The sequence below is a fragment of the Micrasema longulum genome, unplaced genomic scaffold (genome assembly GCF_059751315.1).
Source record: "Micrasema longulum isolate JH-2025_06_02 unplaced genomic scaffold, ASM5975131v1 h1tg002330l, whole genome shotgun sequence".
Lineage (NCBI taxonomy): Eukaryota > Metazoa > Arthropoda > Insecta > Trichoptera > Brachycentridae > Micrasema > Micrasema longulum.
In genome coordinates, this window is record NW_028279480.1 from 146,168 (window position 1) to 170,065 (window position 23,898).

Genomic DNA, 23,898 nt, shown 5'->3' on the forward strand with positions numbered 1-23,898 from the left:
GTAAGCCCAAACAGGTAGCCCAAACAGAATGTACATAGTTCAATCCCTCATCACCGTAAAGCTAGGGTTTCCTAGGACAGCGGTGCCCGTATCTTAACGGCCGTAGTGAACGGTGATGCGGTGGACAGCCGTCGTAGTGGTGACTAGAGAGTGGTTTTATTTTTTAACGGTGTTATCAACACCATTTTTATAGGAAACCACTCTCTAGTCACCGGCTGTCAACCGCATTAATGTCCACTACGGCCGTTAAAATACGGGCACCGCTGTCCTAGGAAACCCGAGCTTAATACTCGCGCGACGCTATTCATTATTTATTCGCCGTGTAATAAATACGCTATCTTCTGTCAATCTCTAACTGGTGTAGGAGCTCCAACCCTCAACAATAAAATTCCTACAGACTATTTAACAAACCCAAAAATAAACAGTTTCCTAAAAATTCTACTATTTGCAGGAGATATCGTATTAATATGCGAAAAACACAAAGATATCCAAAATAGTCTGGAAAAGGGGAAAAAAGTTTTTTTTGCTTACCTTCATAAGTTAAGTAATTACCTTAATTGCCTTAAGCTAGGGTTTCCTAGGACAGCGGTGCCCGTATTTTAAGGGCCGTAGTGAACGGTGATGCGGTGGACAGCCGTCGTAAGAGTGACTAGAGTGTTGTTTTCTAGGAAAACGGTGTTATCAACACCATTTAACTCTGTTTCCCTAGGAAACCACTCTCTAGTCGACGTTACGACGGCTGTCCACCGCATCACCGTTCACTACGGCCGTTAAGATGCGGGCACCGCTGTCCTAGGAAACCCTAGCTTTACCGCTCAATTGAGTGACTGATTGAACTATTTAACTAACTATTGCATCGACACACCGAGCCGTGCCGTTAGGAACGTGCCTATGGCTGATTCCACAATGATCGCACAAATCCACACGACGTAAAATTAGGGTGGATGATGGTTATGTTTGGCCTTGTGGTGTAGTGGTCGTGAAATATTAATTTAAAACTGTGTTTTAATACTAGAATATTTGAACGTAGTTATGCAGAAAGCAGCCAGCCATAGAAAAGTGTAACTAAAATACTAGCACCTTTGTGAAATTAGTGAATAATCAAATTTATACAACAGATGGAGTGTTTTTGACTTTGACAAATGTTAAAAAATGTGTACATTCGTTTTTTTGTATTATAAACAAGAATCTAATTATGTATTTGACCGGTTTTAATGATTTTTTCTAGAGCTGTGGGTGTTTTCTGCAAATTGAAAAATGCCGTTTTTGTAATCGACACAATTTTCATAAGGTGATTAATACAGTTTTTTTTATGAAAGCGGTCTTAACCCAACTTATCCTAACCTAACCTAACTTCACATAACAAAATAAATTTAAAAATAATGTTTCTGGATGTACACATTCATATTTATTTATATTGAAAAGTCAAAAGTCTATTATTAAATCCTAAAATACAATTTAAAAAGTCAAGTTATTAGACTTCCCCGTAGTTGAATAATATTGTCATGTAAATTATTACCCTACCTGCCTCTGTTGTTGGGTTTTAATGGCTCTTTTTACTTTTTACATTTATGAAGGTAAATGTTCATCTAGTAGGCAATAGATGGTAGTAATGAGTGTTTTTTTTTTTAATATATTTTTTCTAGGAATACAAAATATTTCGTATAATTTAGGAATGTACAGTAAATAAAAAATAGATGAAAATAAATGAAAACAGGAATTTTGCACTTTTTATTAGCGCTACATACATTGATCAAGTACTCAATGAACTATTTTTTTTAAAGGCCACTAATTTCCCAAGTGAAGTATTCATGTTTTCCAGGTTGCCTTCTTTGTAATCTGAAAACAGTCACATTCGCTTTAGTTCTGTCAATGTAATAGGTGCGGCCATGTTGATCTGTAGTAGAGAGATATTTCATTAAATCTGTTTTGCGGGATACAACAGCTCCCAATATGCCCAAATGCGATGCCAAAACAAGATATATTCCTGCAACATTTGCCTGGACGCTGCTCTTGGGCACGACCACTCTTTTTTTCTATTATCCGTAAGTCTCTTGATCGCTTTCTTTCAACATCCTCTTTTAGTCGTTTTGACAACCCAAAGCACTAATTAGATCTATGTTTCTATAAATAACGTGTTTAGTGTATTTCGGGGCTATCCGGCTTCAGAAATAATATTTTTTATGTTTATACGAGAGCTTTATTCATCGGTTTTGACAATCATTTTTGTTTCGTTGGAGGCCGCTCGGAGTCCAGACATTTACGATTATAAGCGTTTCGACAGCTTTTATCAGATTATTGGTTCCAATACTCTATTTGTATTATATGTGCGCCGATTAGTATTCCCCACGTCTTTTAATTAACGACCTTAAACTGGTTCTTTTCAGTTGATTTTGACCCACATTGGATTAACGTTCATGGTGAATAAATTTAACAAAAAATAATAATATTGACGTTCGTGAATCCGTATTTATATTTGTCTATGTTTTAAAACGGAATGTTTTAAGTAATTATGCAAGTTTAATGTTAGAATTAATGTTATTGCGAATGTTTTCAATATTTTCCACAAGTTGATTTTGCCAGTTTTTGAATTCCTGTAAATACAAGCTTTGGTTGTGTTGGCTAAATTGTTTTTTTTTGTTTCTTATACTTGTTGATGTTAATAATTTTTACAATTAAAAACATTTATAACTTATGTTCTAATTGTGGTTTTCCATTGTCGAAAATATACACGTGTACACATATAAAGTTTCCTTGTTGTACCTTTGATGAGTATGCGGTTTTTTGTTCTCTGTGACTTAACTAAATTCTTATATTGCTCTCAATGAAGTGTAGGGCTGAATCGGTACACAAATTGTTGCGTATTAAAATTATTATTAACATTTTGTGACCATCTCAGTTTTCCATTAAAACAGGATATGTACTAATTTTTAGGTAATAATATGTGTATTCAAAGAAACATATTTATTTGTAGCTTTTGTTTATTCCAGCTTGTATACGCACCGGGGTCTGTATTCTAATCGGAAGTTCAAATTTATCTTCAATTTTATCTGCAAAGTAAAATTAAGTTTTCTGTGTGAAAAATATAATATGTTTTCAATTTTTTTTCAATTACAATTCAATTACAGGTTTCCGACGAAGATACTTTGAATTTTCATACAAATTTACACATTTTTGTACATAAACATCGATGTTGGTTTATACCGTCTCGGTATGTACCGATGAAGATAGCGTTCATAACGCGACTCGGGTCCCGTATTACGATGGGAAGTTAACATATATCTTCAATTGTATCTGCAAATTAAAAATTAAGTTTTCTGTATGAAAAATAGAATATGCCAGTACTGTAATGGCGAAAGGTTGTATCTGTCACAGACACTATTTTACAGGAGAGCAAAAAGAATGTTTCAAAATCGGTTGATCAGGGTATTATAAATGATAATTCCATGTACCTTATATCTTTCTCCTTATATTATTATAGCTTTATCCTTTTGCCACATCAAAGAATAAACTATTTGGGACATTTTTCGGAACAAACTTGAAAAATGACAAAAACAGCATCTATAACCATTTGCCATCACAGTACCGATGTATACATTTTTTTCTGTAGGTACTCGGTGTTATTTCTCATAACAACTGTATATTTTAACCAAGGGTGCTTTTCTGAACAGTGTAGTGAGTGTAGAAAACGCTTTTTGGTACCTTTTATGTACTAAATATGCGCTAAAAAGGTGTTATCTAAGCGCCCTATACCATTCAGAATACCAGGGCTGCGATCGGAAACACTATCTTCACCGGTACATATCGAAACGGTATAAAGTAGATAGAAAACAGGTTAATGACGAAGACACTTTAAATTTTCACACAAATATGTACATTTTTGTATATAAATATCGCTTTTACTTTTTACCGTCTATATGTATCAATGAAGATAGCATTTGTGATCGCAGCCCTGGACTGGTATTCTGAATGGTATAACTACGCTCACTATGCTGTTTAGAATACCACCCCTGGTTTAAATATACAGTTGTTATGGGAAATAACACAGAGTACCTACCATAAGTTAGTTCAGTTAGTCTAAATAGGAATTGCCAGTGTGACAATATAATGCAACTCTGGACTCCCCATTATTTAAGTGATCCCAGGGATTCCCCCGGGCACAATATTCTTCCATTTCAGGGCACTCTAATTTGCCAGACATGTCATTATCGCCGTGCTAGGCACCACCGTCGGATGTTTTTTTTTGACACATTCTGATATTTGTACCATGGACCTTTTTGTTATGATTATTTTATTTCATTTAAAATTATTTTTTTTTTTATTTTTTATTCAGTGCTACGGGGAATTGGATATAAAAAAAGTTATTTTACTCGCGATAAAAATTAGAGCATTTAATTGTACAGCGAAGTATCTCGAAAACGTTTGAAAAATAAATAAATGAACTATGCCACAAGTTCTACCGAATAACCAATGATAGAGATTTCCGGGAAGCCAACTCACCAATCAGCAGAACTCACCAACTAGAACATGTGACATCACTGGCTGAGTAATATCAAAATTACAAAACTTTACAAAATCATAGCACTGATAATACGATGCATAAAAAAATAAATATTTTTTGCCTTAGTTTGATAGTCTTGTAGCAAATAAATAAATAAAATAAAAAAACACTGAACTTCTTCAATTACGATTAAGATAAAGACCCAAAGTTTAAAGTACAAATAATATTAGTGGAAACTGATAAAAAATAAACTTTATTTTTAGTGTTTTTTTCAGCAATGAACATCAATTATAATATCGAAAATACGTACACATATAGTTTTATTCCTCATTCATTTATAAATTTTACAAATGAAGTGGCTTTACTGTGACCGACATCGTCCGACTGTTGGAATGGAACTATGTATTTTTATTACTATAATTAAAATGTAGTTCTACCCGGAAATGTCTGTAGAAAAACTCAATTTATCAATTTCTTTTTATTTATAATTTTATTTCTATTTCTTCCATTCATTATCATATCTGCACCTGATGCTGCATGGGGCAATGCAATGGTACACCGAATATATCGTATCTCGATCATCTGTTACATGAAGGCAAGGTGCTCCAGAAACAATGAAATATTACAATATCCACCCTTTGAAGCAAAATTTCTGGTCGATCTTCCTGGGAATCGTACCCTGGACCAAAAGCATGGTAGACAAACGCACCAACCTAATTCTGCCAGATTTTTGTTTTCATTCAAATTATTCAAAGTTTAATATTTCCCACATGGATAGTTAAACTATAATTATTTTTTTAATGAAATGAAAATATGTGACAAGAGTTTTATTAGATTATTTTTTCTATTCAAAATGTTTATTAATATTAAACACATAATCTGCAATTACTGTCGCTTAATAATTTTAGAATACCAACCTGGCACATTCGTCAATAAACCGTCATTTGTTTTTTTTAATTATGTTATGGTTTTTATATATTGTAGTATTTTATTATTTAATTATATGATTCATCCCAACTCTACCCAGGAATTTAGTCCTATAAGAGTTGGGACACGTGTCTCAATAAATGTGAATAAAATTATATTGTAAATAAGCAAATAAACTTTTTAGTATACTTTTCCAAAAGTAACTATCACATGTACATTGGACTCCCGTTTCAGACAGTTTCAAAATAACACGGTGCAAAAAAATTAAAAACTTTAATTTAACAACGCGTTACGGTAATACATACAGTAGCCGCCAGTAAATAAAGGACGTTGGGCTTAAGAAAGAAATAGCCGGCCATAATCGGCTAACTTCTACTTTCTAGAGTGTTGCCTCTGTCGCACGAGTCCGGTATCTAGACCCAATGATACACAATGACAAAGATGGGGATCTACAAAGCCAAAGTTAGCCGATTATGGCCAGCAGTCTATTTCTTAAGTCCGATGTTTTTATCTACTGCTGGCTACTGTACTATGTATTTGGTTTGGACTTTCTACACCCCTTGCATGTGCGTACTGCTCATTAGATATAGAGAGGTATGCGGAAGGCTCTGGCATCTTCTTCACGTGTCATGTCGGGTCCCTCTGACGTTGACGACCACTTGGAAGAAAGTCCCTGTTCTGAACAGTGCGAAACAGCTCCTCCACAGTTCTAATCCTGGTCCATTCTCGGATATTTCAAAACCAGGCTATTTTCTTCCTACCCCTATACATGGCCAAAGTATGAAATCTTATGCAGCTTAATGGTGGTGAAAATTTCTCTATTCATATTGGCTTTACGTAATATTTTATTGCTGTTTATTATATCGGTCCAAGATATTATTAACATTCTCTGTTGATCCGTATTTATCTGTGGATATCTCAAGTAATGAAAACCACATTGTACCTAATATGCGCAATTGGGTATGTCTATTGTCATTAATTAAGCGTTATTTTTAAAATCAAAATTTAGGTAAAATAATAATAAAATTTTATTCTTTGAAATCCTGAATTTGTATTTTGCAACAAAACTTAGGTATTTACCATTATTCTTCAACTTTGCATACTTTTTCTTTACATCATATTGGGTGGAACGTATGCACCAAATATATTTTCAATGTTTCTTATGAAATATAATTATATTTAATATGATTCACTTTGTATCTTATCACATTGAGCTTTACTGAATTCTGATAATGTTTTTGTAAAGTGGATTCTGGTTAACAAGATTAAATGACTATCCATATATTTCACAAGTTACTTAACTGTATATAAAATTGTACTAACTATCATTTCTTGTTACATCACAGATTTTTTATGTTGATTTTGATAAACGCACCTGATATAAGCTAATTTCTCTCATATGTTCTATTCCTGGTGCGATCATAATAACATTTTTTTCACAAAAATATTTCATCTTACTGCACTTTTATTTAATTTACATGTGCAAGCCTTATCTCCCCATTAAAAAACAGCTGGTATTTAGAATTAATCAGGTTTATTAATATTTTTTATTGTCTTAGTACAAATTTTTGGTTTTTTGGTCGGCTGGAAGATATTGCCTTCAGCGATAAGTCCACCAAAGTACTTATTCTTTACACTTGAAGATTTAAATAAATTATTAATTTCCCTTTCTTTTTGAAACATAAAATTGTATTATAAATGTACCATCGACGGGTGGAAGAATTGAAAAAAATATGCATGTTCTAACGCGGGGTGTAAAGTGGACACTTTGACCACCCAACGACAGATCCCGATCCCTTTAAATGCCTAGATTTGCTCATTTCCTTCTCAAAAAAGTACTCCGTTAAAATATCTTTAAAAACATGTACTATGTAATTTATTTTTTTTGTATTTACATTGTCGTCACTTCAAATTATTATGTGGACGTCTCAAAATAATATAAGTCGGCTTATATTTTTGTTCATCCTTAGTAGAGTCTCATTACAATACATAATTGTACACGATGTCCTTTCATGTCTCCATGCAAAACAGTGCCAAGTTGAGAAGCCCATAAAGTGCCGATTGTTGCCTAACTGTTGTACTTAGCCAATAAACCAATTGCTCAACTGCTGTAATTATGATATATTATAAAACGATGACCATTATTTTTTTGCGATACGTTCTATATTTTTTAGTCTGAGTCTAAATTGATAAAGAACTGTTGTTGACTCGTAGTGTAGTGGTCAGCGCATTCCCTTACCATGATTGAGGTCCCGGGTTCGATTCCTGGCAAGATCAACATGAAATATTAATTTAGTATGTGGTTTTATATTGTATTATTTCATTGATCCTGGACTGGCACCTGAAACATAAGACTGATCATCTCTCTCTCTTGTATCAAAGCAGATATTTGGAAAAGCGAAAAATGCTACTTTTTTTATTTTTATATTTGATCTTGATAAAGTTATATATAGGCTTAATATTCCAGGCTAGAAAATAAAATATAAATAACTAACCCAAGTACCGAATGATATACTTTTGTACTCAATCTTTTGTATTGTGTTGTAAATATATATTAGACTATGTTAATCATAGAACTAAATAAAATAAATAAATAATCAAGTCCTGACATAAAGTTATGTGAGAATATTTTTAATTTTGAATACGCCATAGACGTAATTCTGTATACCTAAAAAATATGTGTTACTGAAGGCCAGTTGCACCACAAAAAGTTATGCAAAAAGTTTTAAGTTAAATCATTATTGCATTTTATATGACGTTATTAAGGTTGATTTTTCAGCTTTTCATTTATAATGCATATTTGGCTTCAGTGTGAAATGTCAAATCAATTCATTATTGCAGTAGGTACCTATTAAGTATTCCTTCATATATCGTACCTTCGGTGCAACAAAGTCACAATTCAGGACACTTTTTTTGTTACGTCTTTTATTTGCACTTTTTCAATTATTCAGAATGAGCTTTTAACGTGAAACTATAGCAAAAACAATTACTTTAATCAAGATTTAAAACCTACTGCAAATAGAAATCCAGTAATAAGGCAATAAATGCGAAAAAAAACTTATAAGTCCTCTCCTGTTATATTGAAAAATAAGGTGTTGTGCCTTTGTTGCACCGAAGTTGCGATATGTATTTTTTTTAAATAAAAATAAATTTTATCATGCTAATGGTGCACAGATGATAAAAAAATAATGTTATTTTAAACAATTAATTTCTCGAAACAGTTTCAGAAAAATAATATAAATCCTAGTGAAAAATATTGCACCTTGCACACAATCATGTTATGTGTACCTTATTTTGAGATTCAAAATAAATAAATAAACCATTGACAAAAACAAAAATCCGGAGCAGCACTCCGAATATTAGAATTTTTATGATTTACCTGAATATTTTAAGTTCAGGGGCCATTTTCAACAAGTTGTAAATAATTCACTATTAGAAAAGTTGTGGTAGAGTGAGGTGGAGCGAACCGTATCAGTGAGTCCACAACACTAGCCACTGGACCACAACCCGGCTGTAATGTTGTTTAAGAAATAACAATATTTTCCCTACTCTAGTGCTAATGGAGATGTTGTTTTCCTTTGCAGATGTCAATACTACATATTCAGGCATTCATGGGTTCCTGCGTGTCAGGGGGTTATCACATTTTTTGTACTCGCAAATTTCACACTGGCAACATTTATGGACCCAGGAGTTATTCCCAAAGGTAATATAATAAATATAACAGAAGATTCTAGAATTCCACACGTTTTAATACAGTCAAATTTCCTCTCCCAAGAGACACACTCACGAGCCTCGACCTGTAATGCTCTATTTTAGGGTATCGCTTGCCAGTTTGAACTTGTTTATGAAAAAATCGCAGTACGACAGTTTATTATTTTGTTTAGTGCAAATTTAGATGCAGTTGGGTTTGTATTTAACTTCCTCGTTGTACTGTAATATTTCTTTACTTGGTAATATGAAAAAATACAAACTATTATGAAACTTAACATCGGTAGCGGGATGGAAAAGGGGTATAACTGTACAGGACAAGCAAATAATTTCTTCTGTCACATAGCTTCAAGTGTGAAAATAACAGGTGACATATTTCAACATGGCCATTTTGAATGAAACTCTGGAGAGATATATCCTTTTGTCATATGAAAGAGCATCCAATTTTAGCATGTTTTTTTTTGTAAAAATGACTGTTTTGGACAAAATAACAGATTTACCATTTTGTCATTACACTACAGACAAATATTAAAGCATTTCATCTTGTTTAAGTATTAAATTCTTAATGTGGAGACGTTTCTAGCTTCCCTGAGATATTCTGAAAACTTTTACAATACTTTTTCGCCTTTATAAAATGGGTTGTTTTGAGTCCCAGTCTGTCTCGCCTTAAGAAGCCTGAAATCGTCTCCACTTCCCGTCTGATGGTTGTGGAAGTCTTATTGCACTTAATATTCTTCAACAAGTCACTAGGTAGTAGCCCTCTTGTTAATTTTCAAATGAACGTCAGTGTATTAAACAAAATCCTTTTTTTTTTGCATTTAGTAGTTCAAATTTAATTGTTATATATTGACCACGCTCGAATACTTCTTTCATCTTCTTGTTCTGAATAACTCAAATCATTTTTATTTCCATTCGTTTCCAGAAAACCGGACTGTGAGCAGTAGTTTAAATGTGGAATTACGAATGATGGAAATTATTTGTACCTTGCTTTTGTTTTATCGAATATATCTTGAAATTGTATTCAGTAGACTTCAACTTTCTTCCACCGAAGATTACAATAGTAAAAATGAAAGCAAAATCAGAATTAATAAAATAAAACTTCGAAATTAACAAAAAATAGTCCAAAATGTTTAACACGAAAAACAAATAGAGCTAAATACCACCATTAAATAACTTAGCCCGCTTGGTCGTCCCTGTAATGAATCGAACAGTCTCTCTTCGTGTATCATTACAGTTCAGGAGCTCAGCTAGGTTATTTGTCGCAGCTATCTGAGTGTTTAGTTTGTATTCTAATTTACTTGAATCAAAATAGATAAGATAAACATAATGATACGTTAACCGTGTGTTTAGCTCCCCCGGATGAAGACCGCGAGGATGACTTTAGGGCTCCACTGTACAAGAATGTGGAGATCAACAGTATTACGGTGCGCATGAAATGGTGCGCCACCTGCAAGTTCTACCGGCCCCCGAGATGTTCGCACTGTTCTGTCTGCAATCACTGCATAGAGGTAAGAGATACATTATTACTTTTCCCAGGCGGCGAGGATAATGAATTATTTTACTTAAAAATAAATTGAGGACCCTAGTATCAAAGTTGGACAATTGCCGTTTTTTCAAAATGGGTTTTTTGATCGGTTGTGCTAGAAAAAACTGAAGATACATATTAAAAACGGCCATTTGGAATAGAAATTTAGGTATTAAATATGTACCTAATATTAAAAATTGACGTTTACTCACCATCTTTACATCAATCCATAGATTATAGGCTCTAAAGTGTCATGGCAGCTGTTATTTCATCATCCTTTGACAATTCAAAATCAACCGCCGAAGTGAGTGTCTTTGTGAGTTTAGAGAGAGTGTTATTATGTAGAAAAAGTATAAAATAAAAATGTAACGGATACTTGCAGTTCCACAGGTTTTAAAGACATTTTCAAATAGTATTTTTTATTTAAATAATGAAGTGTGCAAAATGAATCTCTACCCATTTATTTTATGAAGGTGTGAAAAAATATTGGTTTCTTGAACATCCGAAACAGATAATCATTTCTACTGAAAAAGTATGAAACTAGCTATTGTCACAATATTGCCAGAAGTTACTCTCTGTGTATATTTTATTGCAATTAAGGGCGCGATACCACCGAAACAGACTAAGCGCTTTAGGTATTTAACATACATACTTTTTCACTCTGGCTAAGTGTGATTCAACGTTGGAAAGCTTGGGGCAAACACTGGCAGAATTGCATGGGGTAAATTTGACTTTATTGGACTTACAAAGATAAATATTTTTTAAACGTATAAAATCACAAACGAATATTTTTAATTTTTTTAAATAACCGACCTTTAAAAAAATGGCTACAAAGTAATGAAGTCTGAATGTATAAATAAATATTTTTAAGCAAGGTAGATTCTACCTTAATTTGTTATAATTTATTTTTATTTATTAAGTAATTCATTGATGAAAAATATACATGATTTGGTTATAATGTATTCCTCACTGGGAAATCCCGTGCCGAGGAATACATTTTACAAGGTTTTTTGGCAAATAACATAAAAAAATATATGCATAATGGCGGCTAGGTGGCCTCCGTGGTATAGTGGTCAAGACACTTCACTCACACACGGAAGGACATCTGTGGCGGATACGTAGACCATACACATGAATATCCCCGTCCTTGTAATTTTTGCTATTTTTACTAAAAACTGTAAATAAAATATCAGATATCTGTTTCAGACTTTCGACCACCACTGCCCCTGGGTAAACAACTGTATTGGGAGACGAAATTACCGCTTCTTCTTCTTCTTCCTAATCTCCCTCTCCATCCACATGCTTAGCATCTTCTCCCTGAGCCTCATCTTCGTACTCAACTGCAAGGACCGCCTGTCCAATGTGGAGCCGATTGTAGCGTATCCTTTACAAATTATATATTCATTAATTTTCTAAAGAATAACGTCATAGGAAGAAAAATCAATAAAGATATGTTGCACGTCATCATCAAATTATTACTAAAACAATATAAATGCCATGAAAATTGCAATAATGCAAAGGAAAATTGTACAGATTAAAATGATTATATTATTCCCACAATATGTTCATATCATCACCTTACTTACTGCCAGAAATATTTTTTATAAATATACTACATTAATAAAACTACGAAAAACAAATTTACAAAATTAGTTTAAGAGTCCTCACCAGGGAAACCTGTTCCAAGGAGGACTGCTCAGTGTTAATTTTTTTATTTGTTTCATGTGCCTTTTAAATATTTTTTTTAATTTCTTTTAAAGTGTCATTTTTTCCAAACTGAGTTAGATGTCACAGTCTACCTATTTTATCATGCTATATCCAGTAAAGAAGTCACACGAACAGTTAAATAGAACCTTGCTCTATGCAAATGCTATAAGCAAGGTGTCACAAGCTTATAGCTCTGTGTCTATGTCTTCTGACAGCAAGCCGACAATATTTACCATTTATTTTCTCAAATCAAACGCTATTAATAGGTAGGGAGAAATTAGCGAGGTAATATACCCGCCATTAAATGTATAAAAAGTGTTTTTTTTGTTCATTTGTAATGTTAATTCTTTGCGCATCTATAACTTTTAAATTAATCAAAAAACTATATTTGTTTTGCGTGTTCAAAGTTCCCCCAAATGGTTTTCGAATCCCAGTATGTTAGTAAAAAGACTGATAATAATATCTGTGTAATTTATTTACCTCTTTTTTTTTAATGTCGTAACTTATATTTAAACTTTTTTTAAATTTTTAAAAAATCTATTGCCACCAAACAATTTTAACTCTTAAAATACTGCACTAAAAATTGCCTCTGGAGACGGTGCTGGAACGTCATTAAGCTTAGCTTAGATGACATGTTTTTAAATAGCGGTATTTAAAAACAAAAAATTGACGCATATTCATACTGTTAACTGTCTTCTGTATGCGGATGATGCCGTGCTTCTTGCTAGCAGCAAAGACCTGCAATTCTTGGTGACAAAAGTCTACGATGTATGCAAGAAAAGCGATTTGCTTATGAGTGTTGATAAATCAAAAGTAATGGTTTTTGAAAGGGATGAAAATATAACTAAATGTGAGATCAGTGTGAACGGAGATATTCTGAATTGGGTTGAAGAATTTGTGTTTCTGGGAAGTATGTTTACTAAGGATGGAAAGATATTGAAAGGAGGGTGAGTGCCGATAACAGGGCGAACAGTGCACTGAAATCTACTTTGGCAAACAAATGTTTATCGCAAGAGGCAAAATGGGCAGTTGAGATATGCATTATCAACAGAATCAAGAAAGGGGTTCTGGGTTGGTTTGGACATGTAGAGCTAATGGACAGCGAAAGAACGGCTAAAAGGGTCTACGATGCAAATGTTGATGGATGCAGAAAACGAGGAAGACCGAGAAAGACATGGCACGATCAAGTCCATCAAATACTTGAAGATAGACATGTCAAAAGTAGGAATAATCGGCGTGCGCGCATGAGAAGATGTATGAATGTAGAGGAAGCGAGGTCTGTATGCAAAGATAGAGTGATATGGCATTCTATCTTCTCCGCCTACAGGAAAACGGCGTGATGGTTTCTTTGTTTGTTTAAATAATCTGTTTTCCATGATTAATAGTACAATTCAGGCCTGTTTAGCAAAATATGACTGCATTATTTAAATAAATATATAAGTAAATATATTTTCAGGCGTTGCCTAGTATGTAGGTGAAATAATTCAATTAGATGAATCTCACCCGCATAAATAAAGGTTTCAGCTCTTTAACTTCACAAAAATCAACAGATGAAAGAATTGAAGGAATATAGATGTTCAAATATGGGCAGAATAGTGAATGTTACACAGTGTGTAAAGTGGCCACTTAAACCAGCCATTGACAGGTCATAAGCCCTGTAGATGCCTAGACTTCTATATTACCTTCTTTTAAATGTTCTTCATCTCTGTTGTAATATGTTAATATAAACAGATGCAGGGAGTTGAATCCAGTCCTTGTCTACAAAAATATTGTTGAAATATATTAAGTCTTGTTTTCTATGTGGCATCATACACAAGGGTTTAATAGTAATTACAATTTGATGAATGAATGAATTTTAAAATGGCCAATAATCCAAATTGTTTTCCTTGACTATAAGGCGTGTAGTATGGTGATAATGGGGATAGTCACGCTGCTGGCGATCCCCATATTCGGTCTGACAGGGTTCCACATGGTGCTGGTGTCCAGGGGTCGGACCACCAACGAGCAGGTTACGGGGAAGTTTAAGGGAGGCTATAACCCCTTCTCCAGAGGCTGTTGGAACAACTGTTGCTATACGCAGTTTGGCCCGCAATATCCCAGGTGAGGGTCTTTTTTTAATATTTATTTTCAAAAATATTTACAAAACCATCTTAAAATAAAAAGCCTAAGGGGTTAAATCCAATCATTGTCTGCAAAGGTTTGGACAAACTCAAAACACTGTTGAAGTTAACAGTTCTCTTCGACTGTCTAAATTTATATGCAAAAATGTGTTTATTTGTATGATAATTGAACGTAGTTATGTAGAAAGCCAGCCATAGAACAGTGAAACTGAGATAATAGCACATTTTTTAAAAGAGTTAACAATTAAATCTTCACAACAGTTGGAATGTTTTTGACTTTGACAAATGATAAACAATGAATACATTAGTTTTTTTGTAGTACAAACAAGAATCTAATTATGTATTTTACTATTTTTAATGATTTTTTAAGTACCGTAAGATTTTTCTAGTGCTGTGGGCGTTTTCTGCGAATTGAGAAAGGCCGTTTTTGTGATCGGCACTATATTCAGAAAGTGATTATTACTGTTTTTTTGTGTGAAAGTGGTCTGGTTGTTTTTAGCAGAACACAGAATTGACCTTACTGTAACCGATAATACCAATATCTCTTTTTTTTTTTAAATTGCGGACTGGCTGCTTTCTGCATAACTACGTTCAATTGAAAGTATCTTCATTGGTAACCTGTAATTAAACACGTTTATAAAAATAAATTGTGTGTTTATTCTATTTTTTATGCAGAAACTGAATTTTACATTACAGAGAAATTAAGATAAACTTCAACTTCCCATTGTAATAAGAGCCCTGGTTTAAAAATGATTTGTTTTCTCGTTTACAGCTTGCAGCGATTATCTCGAGCATCGCTGAAGAAGGCCGTGATACCCTCGGCCATCAGCACCATCAGCCCCAACAGTGGCAGCCAGGTGAAGGTTTATACTGCCGACAATAATGGCAGCGCCCACCGACCTACGAGCAGCGCGCAGCATGCGCAATATAATAAGGTAAACACCGTTCCATGTTCAATAGCGACCAGCGCTGGCAGCCAGGTGACAGCTCGTACTGCCGACAATAATTGCAACGCCCACCGTTTACAAAATATGTATTATCTTATTTAAATAATGACATGTTTTCTAGATAAAACGTTTTGATAAGATTATTTGATGGATCTTTATTTTTAAAATATGGGTTTGGCCGCAAATAAGGCATGTTGTTGTTTATAAAACATAGTTTGCACTTATGAATCTGAAAGGCAAAAATCATTTCAATTATAATATAATTCACATTAGCTGGTTTACACCTGCTAATTTTAGCCGGTAGATGGAAACATCTGTTCTTTCCGAAACTACAAGCTTTTTTTTTTTTTTTTCAATACCCATTTTTTAATACTTATTTTTTGCTTAGTGTGAAGGCCGGGAATTTTTTGATGTAGCCTTTTGAGGCCACGGAAGAGTCTTTTTTGTTTATTTTTTTAAAAACATCTTTTCCTTCACAGCTATTACATTTCTGCTTGCATTTTTAAATACTTCCCCCATCGTAAATGTATCCATGAAACCGAATATATTTCATTGAATCTAACCCCTTTTCTGATATTAAACATGAGTTCAAGTGATTAAATTATTTAAAATAACAGATTATTAAATAAAACCCAATAATAATAAAGATGTCTAAAGATGACATAAAATGTAAACCAAAATTTATAAAATTCGATTGATTTGTCCAAGGTAATATCCTCAAAAACAACAAATTATAACATTGTGAAGATCCTATGCATAAATTATTTCGTGAATATTGACTCTCCAATTTTTATCGAAACTCAACCGAGCAGCATCACAACACTATTGCATTTCTTCCGTGCGTCATTAAACGTAGACCCCAACAGTAGTCTTGGTGGTACTGACAAATCACATAGATTTTTGTTAGTTTGCATCGTCAGTCAATTTTTTCATGTACTCTTAAAATGTTTTATTATTTCCAGATTATTTATTTTTGACAACTTGAAATTCCCTCTTCAATCCTTAAATTTGACGGTGCACTAAACATGACTCGTAATGGATTTCCTTTCACTATCCCGAAGACTAACAAATATCTAAAAGTATGTTCCTTATTATGTAGAACTATTCCATGCGATAGATAATCATACTTAGATTCACCTCATACGGTTAGCTCATTTTTATATAACGTAAAGTGAAAGCTCTGTTAAAGTTTCACAAGAGACTAACAAATGAGGAGGTCAAAAGCGAATAAGCTACTGTCCATGATCACTGTTTCTGGGAAAACCAACAAAACTATTATCGATAATACCATTTCTTTGATGTTCAATGTGCACATTGAACTTAAAATGAATTGTTTTTTGTCTACCGGCTCTACTGCCGTCATAAGAAAGGACGTTTCTACATAAAACAAAAAAACGGAGAAAATAAATATTTTGTAACTCGGAGATTGAAAAATTTGCTGTGTGAAAAATACTACAAAAATTAAGTATATTATTATGCGACAGTATGTATTATGGTTTGCTCTAACGGAATATATAAATTAATTTTAATAAATTTTACGTTATATATTTAAAAATTAACATTTTCATTTTCTTTTTAGTAAAAAAACAAGAAAATATGTTATATTTCAATGAAAAAAAATTGTTTGGTAATTAAGTAAACGTCTTTCTTTTTTAGTGTTAATATGCCAATTATTGATTCTACTCAACTAAATAAAATAGACGTTACTGGCCAATTACTGTTTTTCAAACTAGTAACGCCGACCAGTAATCAATTCACTTCGAAATTACCAGCAGATTTTAAATTTAATTGAAAACGAGTAGATACATTCATTTCAGATGTTTTTAAAAACGGAATAGAAGAAAAAATAAGTATTTTAATCAGTCTTTAATAATTATATAAGTCAGAACAGCCTTTTATATTTAGTAATCTTCAAGACTTTTTGCAGTTTATTCTCATTTATTAGTGAAAATAATAGGGTTGTGGTGATTTTAGGAAGATAGATGTATTTTTAGTAGAAGTGTATTTTTTTCCTGATTCTAAATATGTATTTAACTCATATTCGAAAACAATGTTAGATACGTCCTTCTTTCTTATGACGGCAGTATACCACACACAAGTTGCGCATTTAACTCAAAAATAATAGTCTTTTCACCACTGGCTTTGTTGGACTCTGCAACAGTGAGCATGGACGGTGACGTTTTTGCTTTTAACCCCCTCAAATATAATGTTTTAAGGGCAATTTATGTCATATACAGTAAAACCTTGTTTTTACATTCCTCAATTTTTCATTTTCCTTCTTTTTACACCGAAATGTTTAGGTCCCATTTTTTTCCATACATTCTCATTCAAATATCCCCCCAATAAACGTTTTTACACTGAAATTTTTACAAAACTCGTTCGATCTGTCAAAAGATGTCAAGCCGCACGCCGCCGTGTTTGTCCAAAATGGTGAATAAAATCAAAATAAATAAAAAAATGTGGATATTGTTGTCTCAAACTAAATTCAAAGTAGGTTCAGTGTGATTGACCATTTTGTTTAAGTGTCTAATTTTAACATTTTACTAAATTTTAACATGCGGTAATCGCATGTTTAGGAAGAATAAAGTCTTTACATCAATAAATTACGATGCAATAAAAAGTTCAAAAATTTGGCAATAGAAATATTATTTAAAGTTATAAACATAATTTGGAAAGAAGATTGTTTAAACAGTTATCATAAAACAGTTTTGCCGCGATGTAAATGACAGTTGAAATTTTATGGTGCCATACTAAAAAAACTGATACCAAATAATCAAAATTTCTCAATATTTAGGGAGAAAATCATTGCATGCATTTTATGCTAATTGAAATTTTTATTTTCATGTTTTTATGGTTAAGTACCTACATAAAATACATTGTGGTATTGATTGAAAAAATACAAAATATTTTTGATGAAATCATAGGTAAAAATGAGCAATCCCCAATTATGACCGTTTTTAAAATTTTTCTGCAGTTTTTAATTTCCTCGCTTTAGCGTTTTCCTCAGTTTAACACTTTTTTTGCTGCTCCCTTGGAAAATGTAAAACAGGGATTTTCATCATCATCATCATCATTCCCTTTCCGCACCTACAGGTGCATAGGGCACTGCATTGGTACACCAATCGCAGCGTATCTTGATCATTTTTGTTACATGAAGGTAAGATGATCAGTCTTACGCTTCAGTTATCAGTCCAGTGACTATGAAATATTCTAGTGTGAAAACACCTTTTTTAAATAAATATTTCATATCAATCATGTCGGGAATCGAACCCGAGACCTCTTGCATGGCAGGCTAACGCACTGACCATTACACCACGAGGCCGACTACTCCCGACTCGATGACTCCGACTCGATGACTCCGACTCGACGACTCCCTTGGAAAATGTAAAACAGGGGTTTTACTGTACATAATTTTTTTTCTTTCTTAATTTGTATTAAACTTTATTTTTCTTAAACAGTTTGTATTTTTAATATTATTAGTTTATAAACTTGACTCAATTATTTATTACACTCGAGGTAGAAAAAAATGTGGTTATAGAACACCTTTAGACCTATAAAATAAAGGTTAATCATGTTCCGTAAATTGTTTACCGTTTAAGATATATTAAATATTACTGTGGTGAGTTTCTGAACCCCAGGCTTTAAAAAAAATTGTGATCTTACGGGGTATCGAACTATTACACCACGAGACCACCAAATATAAACTTCGTTTTACATTTACAAAGCTACGTGTCCATATTCCGTTATTGAAATAATTTGGTTGATTTCCAGTTGTCTCCGGGCCGCGAAGGTTCCGACACCGACATGGAGCCGCAGGGTACACAGAGTGCCGACTGCGAACCCACTCCACCCCTGCTGCAGAGGAGAGGCTCCAAGAATAACTTCTTCATGCCTCCTGTTGAGAGACACAGTCCTTATACGAGAGGAAGGTAAATGTCAAATCATCCATTAATTACCCAGTTTTCCACTTTCAGGGAATGAAAACAAAATAAGGGAGTTCATTGGTATTTTTTTATTTGTTAATAGACAATCAAAATAAGCCAAAAAAAATCTTTTTATGCGTCGTTTTATCATCACTATGCTTTTTTTATCAGTTTTCATTAATATTATTTGTACTTTAAACTCTGGGGGTTCATCTTAATCGTTAATGAGGAAGTTCAGTGATTTTTCATATTATTTATTTTATTTGTTATTAGACTATCAAACTAAGCCCAAACTCTTAAAATATTTTTATATATCAGTGCTATGATTGTTGTAATTTTGAAATTTTTCCGTCTGTGACATCACAAGTTCTCTTCATTGAGTTCTGCTGGTTGGTGGATTGGCTTTCCGTAAACTGGAAATCGTATCACTCTATCGTTGGTTGATTCGGTAGAACTTGTGGTATAGTTCCAAGTAGATATATTTTTTTTCATGCATTTTTGAGAAACTTCACTCTACAATTAAATGCTCTAATTTGAGCACTTGTAAGAAAAAAAAAATTTATCCAATTTTCCGTAGCGCCGAATTTCCTCATTAAGGTCAAGTCTGAAGTGGAGTAAGAATTTTAGCGCTCCTGAACTGATTAACTTCCACCGAAATATGATGTTTGTTTATTTTCTTTCCAGGCCAATGGATCCTTCAGGCAGATACGGTGTTGAGGAGCAGCACCAGCAACAAATGCAACAGCAGCAGATCCAGCAACAGCAGATGCAGCTCCAACAGCAGCTACAGCAGCAGCTACAGCAGCAGCTACAGCAGCAGATGCGGCAGCAACTGGCCATGTCCGGGCACGGCATGCAGCCGAGTCACATGAGCATGGGCGGAGGGCATCCCATGGGAGGCGGGGGGCATCCCATGGGGGGCGGGGGCCATCCCATGGGGGGCGGCGGCCACGTGCTGAACCACCCGATGCAACAGCCACAGCGACCCTCACCCACCATGCAGCAGAGGATAAAGGCCCTCGGAGTGCCCACCCCTCTAGCCATCAATAGCCCAGTCAGGAGGTGAGATAATATATCATTAAGTATATTTATAGCATATAAACATTTATAAAAAAGTTTGTGGTAAAATTTCACATCAACCTTGACGGGAATAGAACTCGAGACCTGGGCGCGGTAAGCGAATACATTAACCACTACATTATATCAGGATTTTGACCCAATTACACAATTACATATTCCCCATTTGCCAGTGCACACTTTGTTGAAAGGTAACTCGAGCAGTACACCACAAAACTGCCCGAAATGCAGAACTCTGAAGGAGTGTTTTAGCTACTCTCGAGTTATCTCACCCTGAGAACTCTCATAGTTTAGTGGTTAGCGCATTTTCCTACCATGCCTCAGGTCTTCGGTATGATTCCCAGCAAGATTTACGAGAATCTTTTATTTAGTAGGCGGTTTTTCACTCGAGTATTTCTTGAAGCATAAGACCGATCATCTTGCATTCCTGTAAATTACAAATGATCGCTGATACACTGACAATGGAGCACCAACATAGTGCCCTTTGCACCACTAGGTGCAGATAAAGGTACGGTGATGATACGAAGCTGGTCTAGTGCATTCTAAATAGATTTTTTTGATCATGCAACTTTCAACTTTAATTCCTCAAAATTCAGTAAAACCCCTAAATTACATTTTTCGAGGAACCAATAAAAAAAATTTGAATGGAAGTAGGGAAAATAATGAATTCAGTAAATGGTTTTATAGTTTTAAAAGTTGTGGGGCGATGTTTGAATAATTTTTTTATGGCAACTTTTAGTATCATTTTCATAAATAATAAATGTCCGTAAAACACTAATTGTCTTTAAAATTGTACATTCAGTTTTCGGGAATTCCGGGAAAATAAAAACCTAAAACTGGGTTTAAATGTCCTAAAAAATACAAAATTAAAATTGCGGAGACGTAATTTCGGGGTTTGGCTCTAATTTTTTCACAGATTTGTGATTTTCGCATTGACTCAACGATCATTGTATATATTTATGTGTGTTTTTATAGTTTTTCTGTTATTTGATATGCGTACAATTTTCACTACCAACATTTGCCATTCATCCAAAGTGTCATTAAATCCGTACAGTACATATCTTATAAATTATTGTGTACTCTCATTGAATTATCATTACATCTCTCTTTACCCATTTTAGATTTTTTTATAAATACTTTCATCTTTGAAAAAAACATTGTTTTTAAAAATTATTTTACATTAACATGAGGTTATAACAGGCTGTCATATAGCCATGAAAGAATACCGGTTCTAGGGAGCCTAAATTCTAAGTATGTTTTGTCATCAACTATTGTTCATTTTAATTTTAATTGATTTCTATTGTGAACAAAATAGAAGAGAAACTGGAAAAATATTTAGATTTTTTTAAGGAAATAAAAGTAAATATTCCGTGTAATTAAAGAAAGTGAAAAATAAATGTGGATAAAGGATGATTTATGTTACTATAGATAAATTATATAGTGTCATTTTCATAATATCAGGTGATTTTTAAGTGTGATACAACTTTATATTGAAATAAAAGATGAAAATATTTGTTAGAATATGTTTGTTTTTGTTGTGTTCGAAAGAATAAAAACACACTTTTATTTTTTGAAAATTATATTCAACAAATTTTCATCAGCAACTGGAGCAGAACACATTTTGGAATGTGTAGTTCATAGAGCATTCTGTCATTTCAATATTTGGTCACCTTCTCAAATGATCCGTGTTATATTGATTTACAATGCTTCAAGAGTTGTCGGTTTGTTTCCACAGACCACGGACTTAACTTTGCCCCATAGGAAATAATTTGATGGTGTCAAACCACAGGGTCGTGGAGGAAAATTAATATGGCGATTTCTAGAAAAAAAAAAAATTCGACAAACTTGTCACGCAGTAAATTCGTTGTTCCACGAAGAGCCCTATACGTCTGGTGAACTGAACACTGATTTTTAAAAGTAAATTTCTACAATTTGCGAGCTTTCAAAGAAAAGACATTTTATTATTAATTTGTGTATTTTTACAGAACACAAACATAAAAAAATAACTGTCTTCATTAGTTTGACAAGCTAATCGAAAGTTATATCACTACAAAAAAACACCCGTTAACTCAAGGCGCTTTGAAAAAGTGATTCTATGCGGTATTGAACTTAATTAAGTGAAACCTTTCAGTAAAACAATTTATTTTGTCTTCATCTGCTGAGGATTTATCAAAGAAGTTTAATATTTAATATGAGTCTTTGATTCTATTAAATATGCAACATGTTTATGTTGCAAATGTAGAGAAATAGCATAAACTATTCATCGTTTCATTCATATTTAGTTAGTAGAAATTTTAAAACAGTTGTTTCAAATTATAATGATGATTCAATAGCACCTCCATTTCCATTATTTAAACTATAAATAAATGATAGTATTTTTACAATTCAACACAGGTTTCTCTTCTCAGACCGAGAGCAACTTGTCACACCCGATCATATTATAGTGATCAATAAAAACAACCAAATTCTCTAGCTGGAAACAAAAATGGTAAAGAATATGGTTTAGAATAAAATTAACATTCTATATGTTGGCTTTTTGTCTTTTTTTATGTTCACATCATTCAATGGGAGAGGGGGTAAAATGGATCATCTTAAAAAATATATTTTGTGAAATTTCATCAACTAAAAACTAAAACCAAATTTACGTTCTACTTGTTGCGCCATTTATAGAAATGATTAATGTAATCCACATTTTGTCATTCATTATTTTATTTAACATAAACTCATACAACCATTTAAATATATATATATGTATTCCATTTATAATTTTCGGATTTGCTTTTTTCAGTTAATATTTCAATTTGTTTCACTGTTTTCAAAAAAATCCCAAAGACTTGTGGTGTTGAAAATCAAATTGTTGCTCATTTATCTGTATCTTTAACTCTAGTACATTTTCATTCTTATGATTCATTCAAATATTTTAATTTTGGGAGCCATTTTTCAACAAGTTGTACATAAATGACTCACTATTAGAAAATGTGAATCTAGTTGTGTTAGACAGGGGTTCGAACGCGGCACTGCCCAGTTCAACTTTGATGTTTTGAAAATACTTAGTAACTGATGGTTTCTAATGAATTATTTAATTTTTTTTAAATGTATCGTTTGGTTTACTGTTTTTTGACACGTCAATACATTAATTTTTTATTATTTAATAATGCTTGTTGCTGAACTGTTTGGAACAAATTGATTCTAGTATTTCATTTGTGTAGAACCTCCTTAACTATACATACCATTCAGATCTTTTTGGAATTATTCCAATTAAATGTACTTACATTTATCAGTACATTAATATAATGTTAATATCAATTCGGATGTGTGGTGAATGTGATATCCGAAAAACATATTATTGTGTATCATGTAATTATAAAACCAATAAATGTAATGATTACATTAGGACACTCGAACTCACAAAAGATGCACATGTAGTCATATTGATAATTTTAGTTCTTAAATTGAATGAAAC

General features: G+C 33.1%; 1 protein-coding gene across 4 annotated transcripts in view; it reads left to right on the top strand.

Annotated features, from left to right (window-relative positions):
• Window positions 1–1,862: 1,862 nt before the first annotated feature.
• Zdhhc8 (zinc finger DHHC-type containing 8) overlaps window positions 1,863–23,898 on the top strand; it is a 29,737-nt gene continuing 7,701 nt past the window's right edge. For 2 of the 4 annotated variants that reach the window (XR_015824836.1, XM_088240026.1), the window contains exons 1-9: window positions 1,863–2,045; window positions 9,013–9,131; window positions 10,487–10,644; window positions 11,868–12,040; window positions 14,274–14,468; window positions 15,261–15,423; window positions 19,207–19,364; window positions 20,043–20,420; window positions 22,830–22,923. Coding sequence is in view for 2 of the 4 variants with exons in the window: in XM_088240026.1 (XP_088096152.1) it covers window positions 1,954–2,045; window positions 9,013–9,131; window positions 10,487–10,644; window positions 11,868–12,040; window positions 14,274–14,468; window positions 15,261–15,423; window positions 19,207–19,364; window positions 20,043–20,420; window positions 22,830–22,908 (1,515 nt within the window). In the remaining 2 variants the exon portion in view is untranslated. The remainder of the gene's footprint in view (window positions 2,046–9,012; window positions 9,132–10,486; window positions 10,645–11,867; window positions 12,041–14,273; window positions 14,469–15,260; window positions 15,424–19,206; window positions 19,365–20,042; window positions 20,421–22,829; window positions 22,924–23,898) is intronic. The other 2 variants (XR_015824837.1, XM_088240025.1) reach the window with 1 other exon arrangement.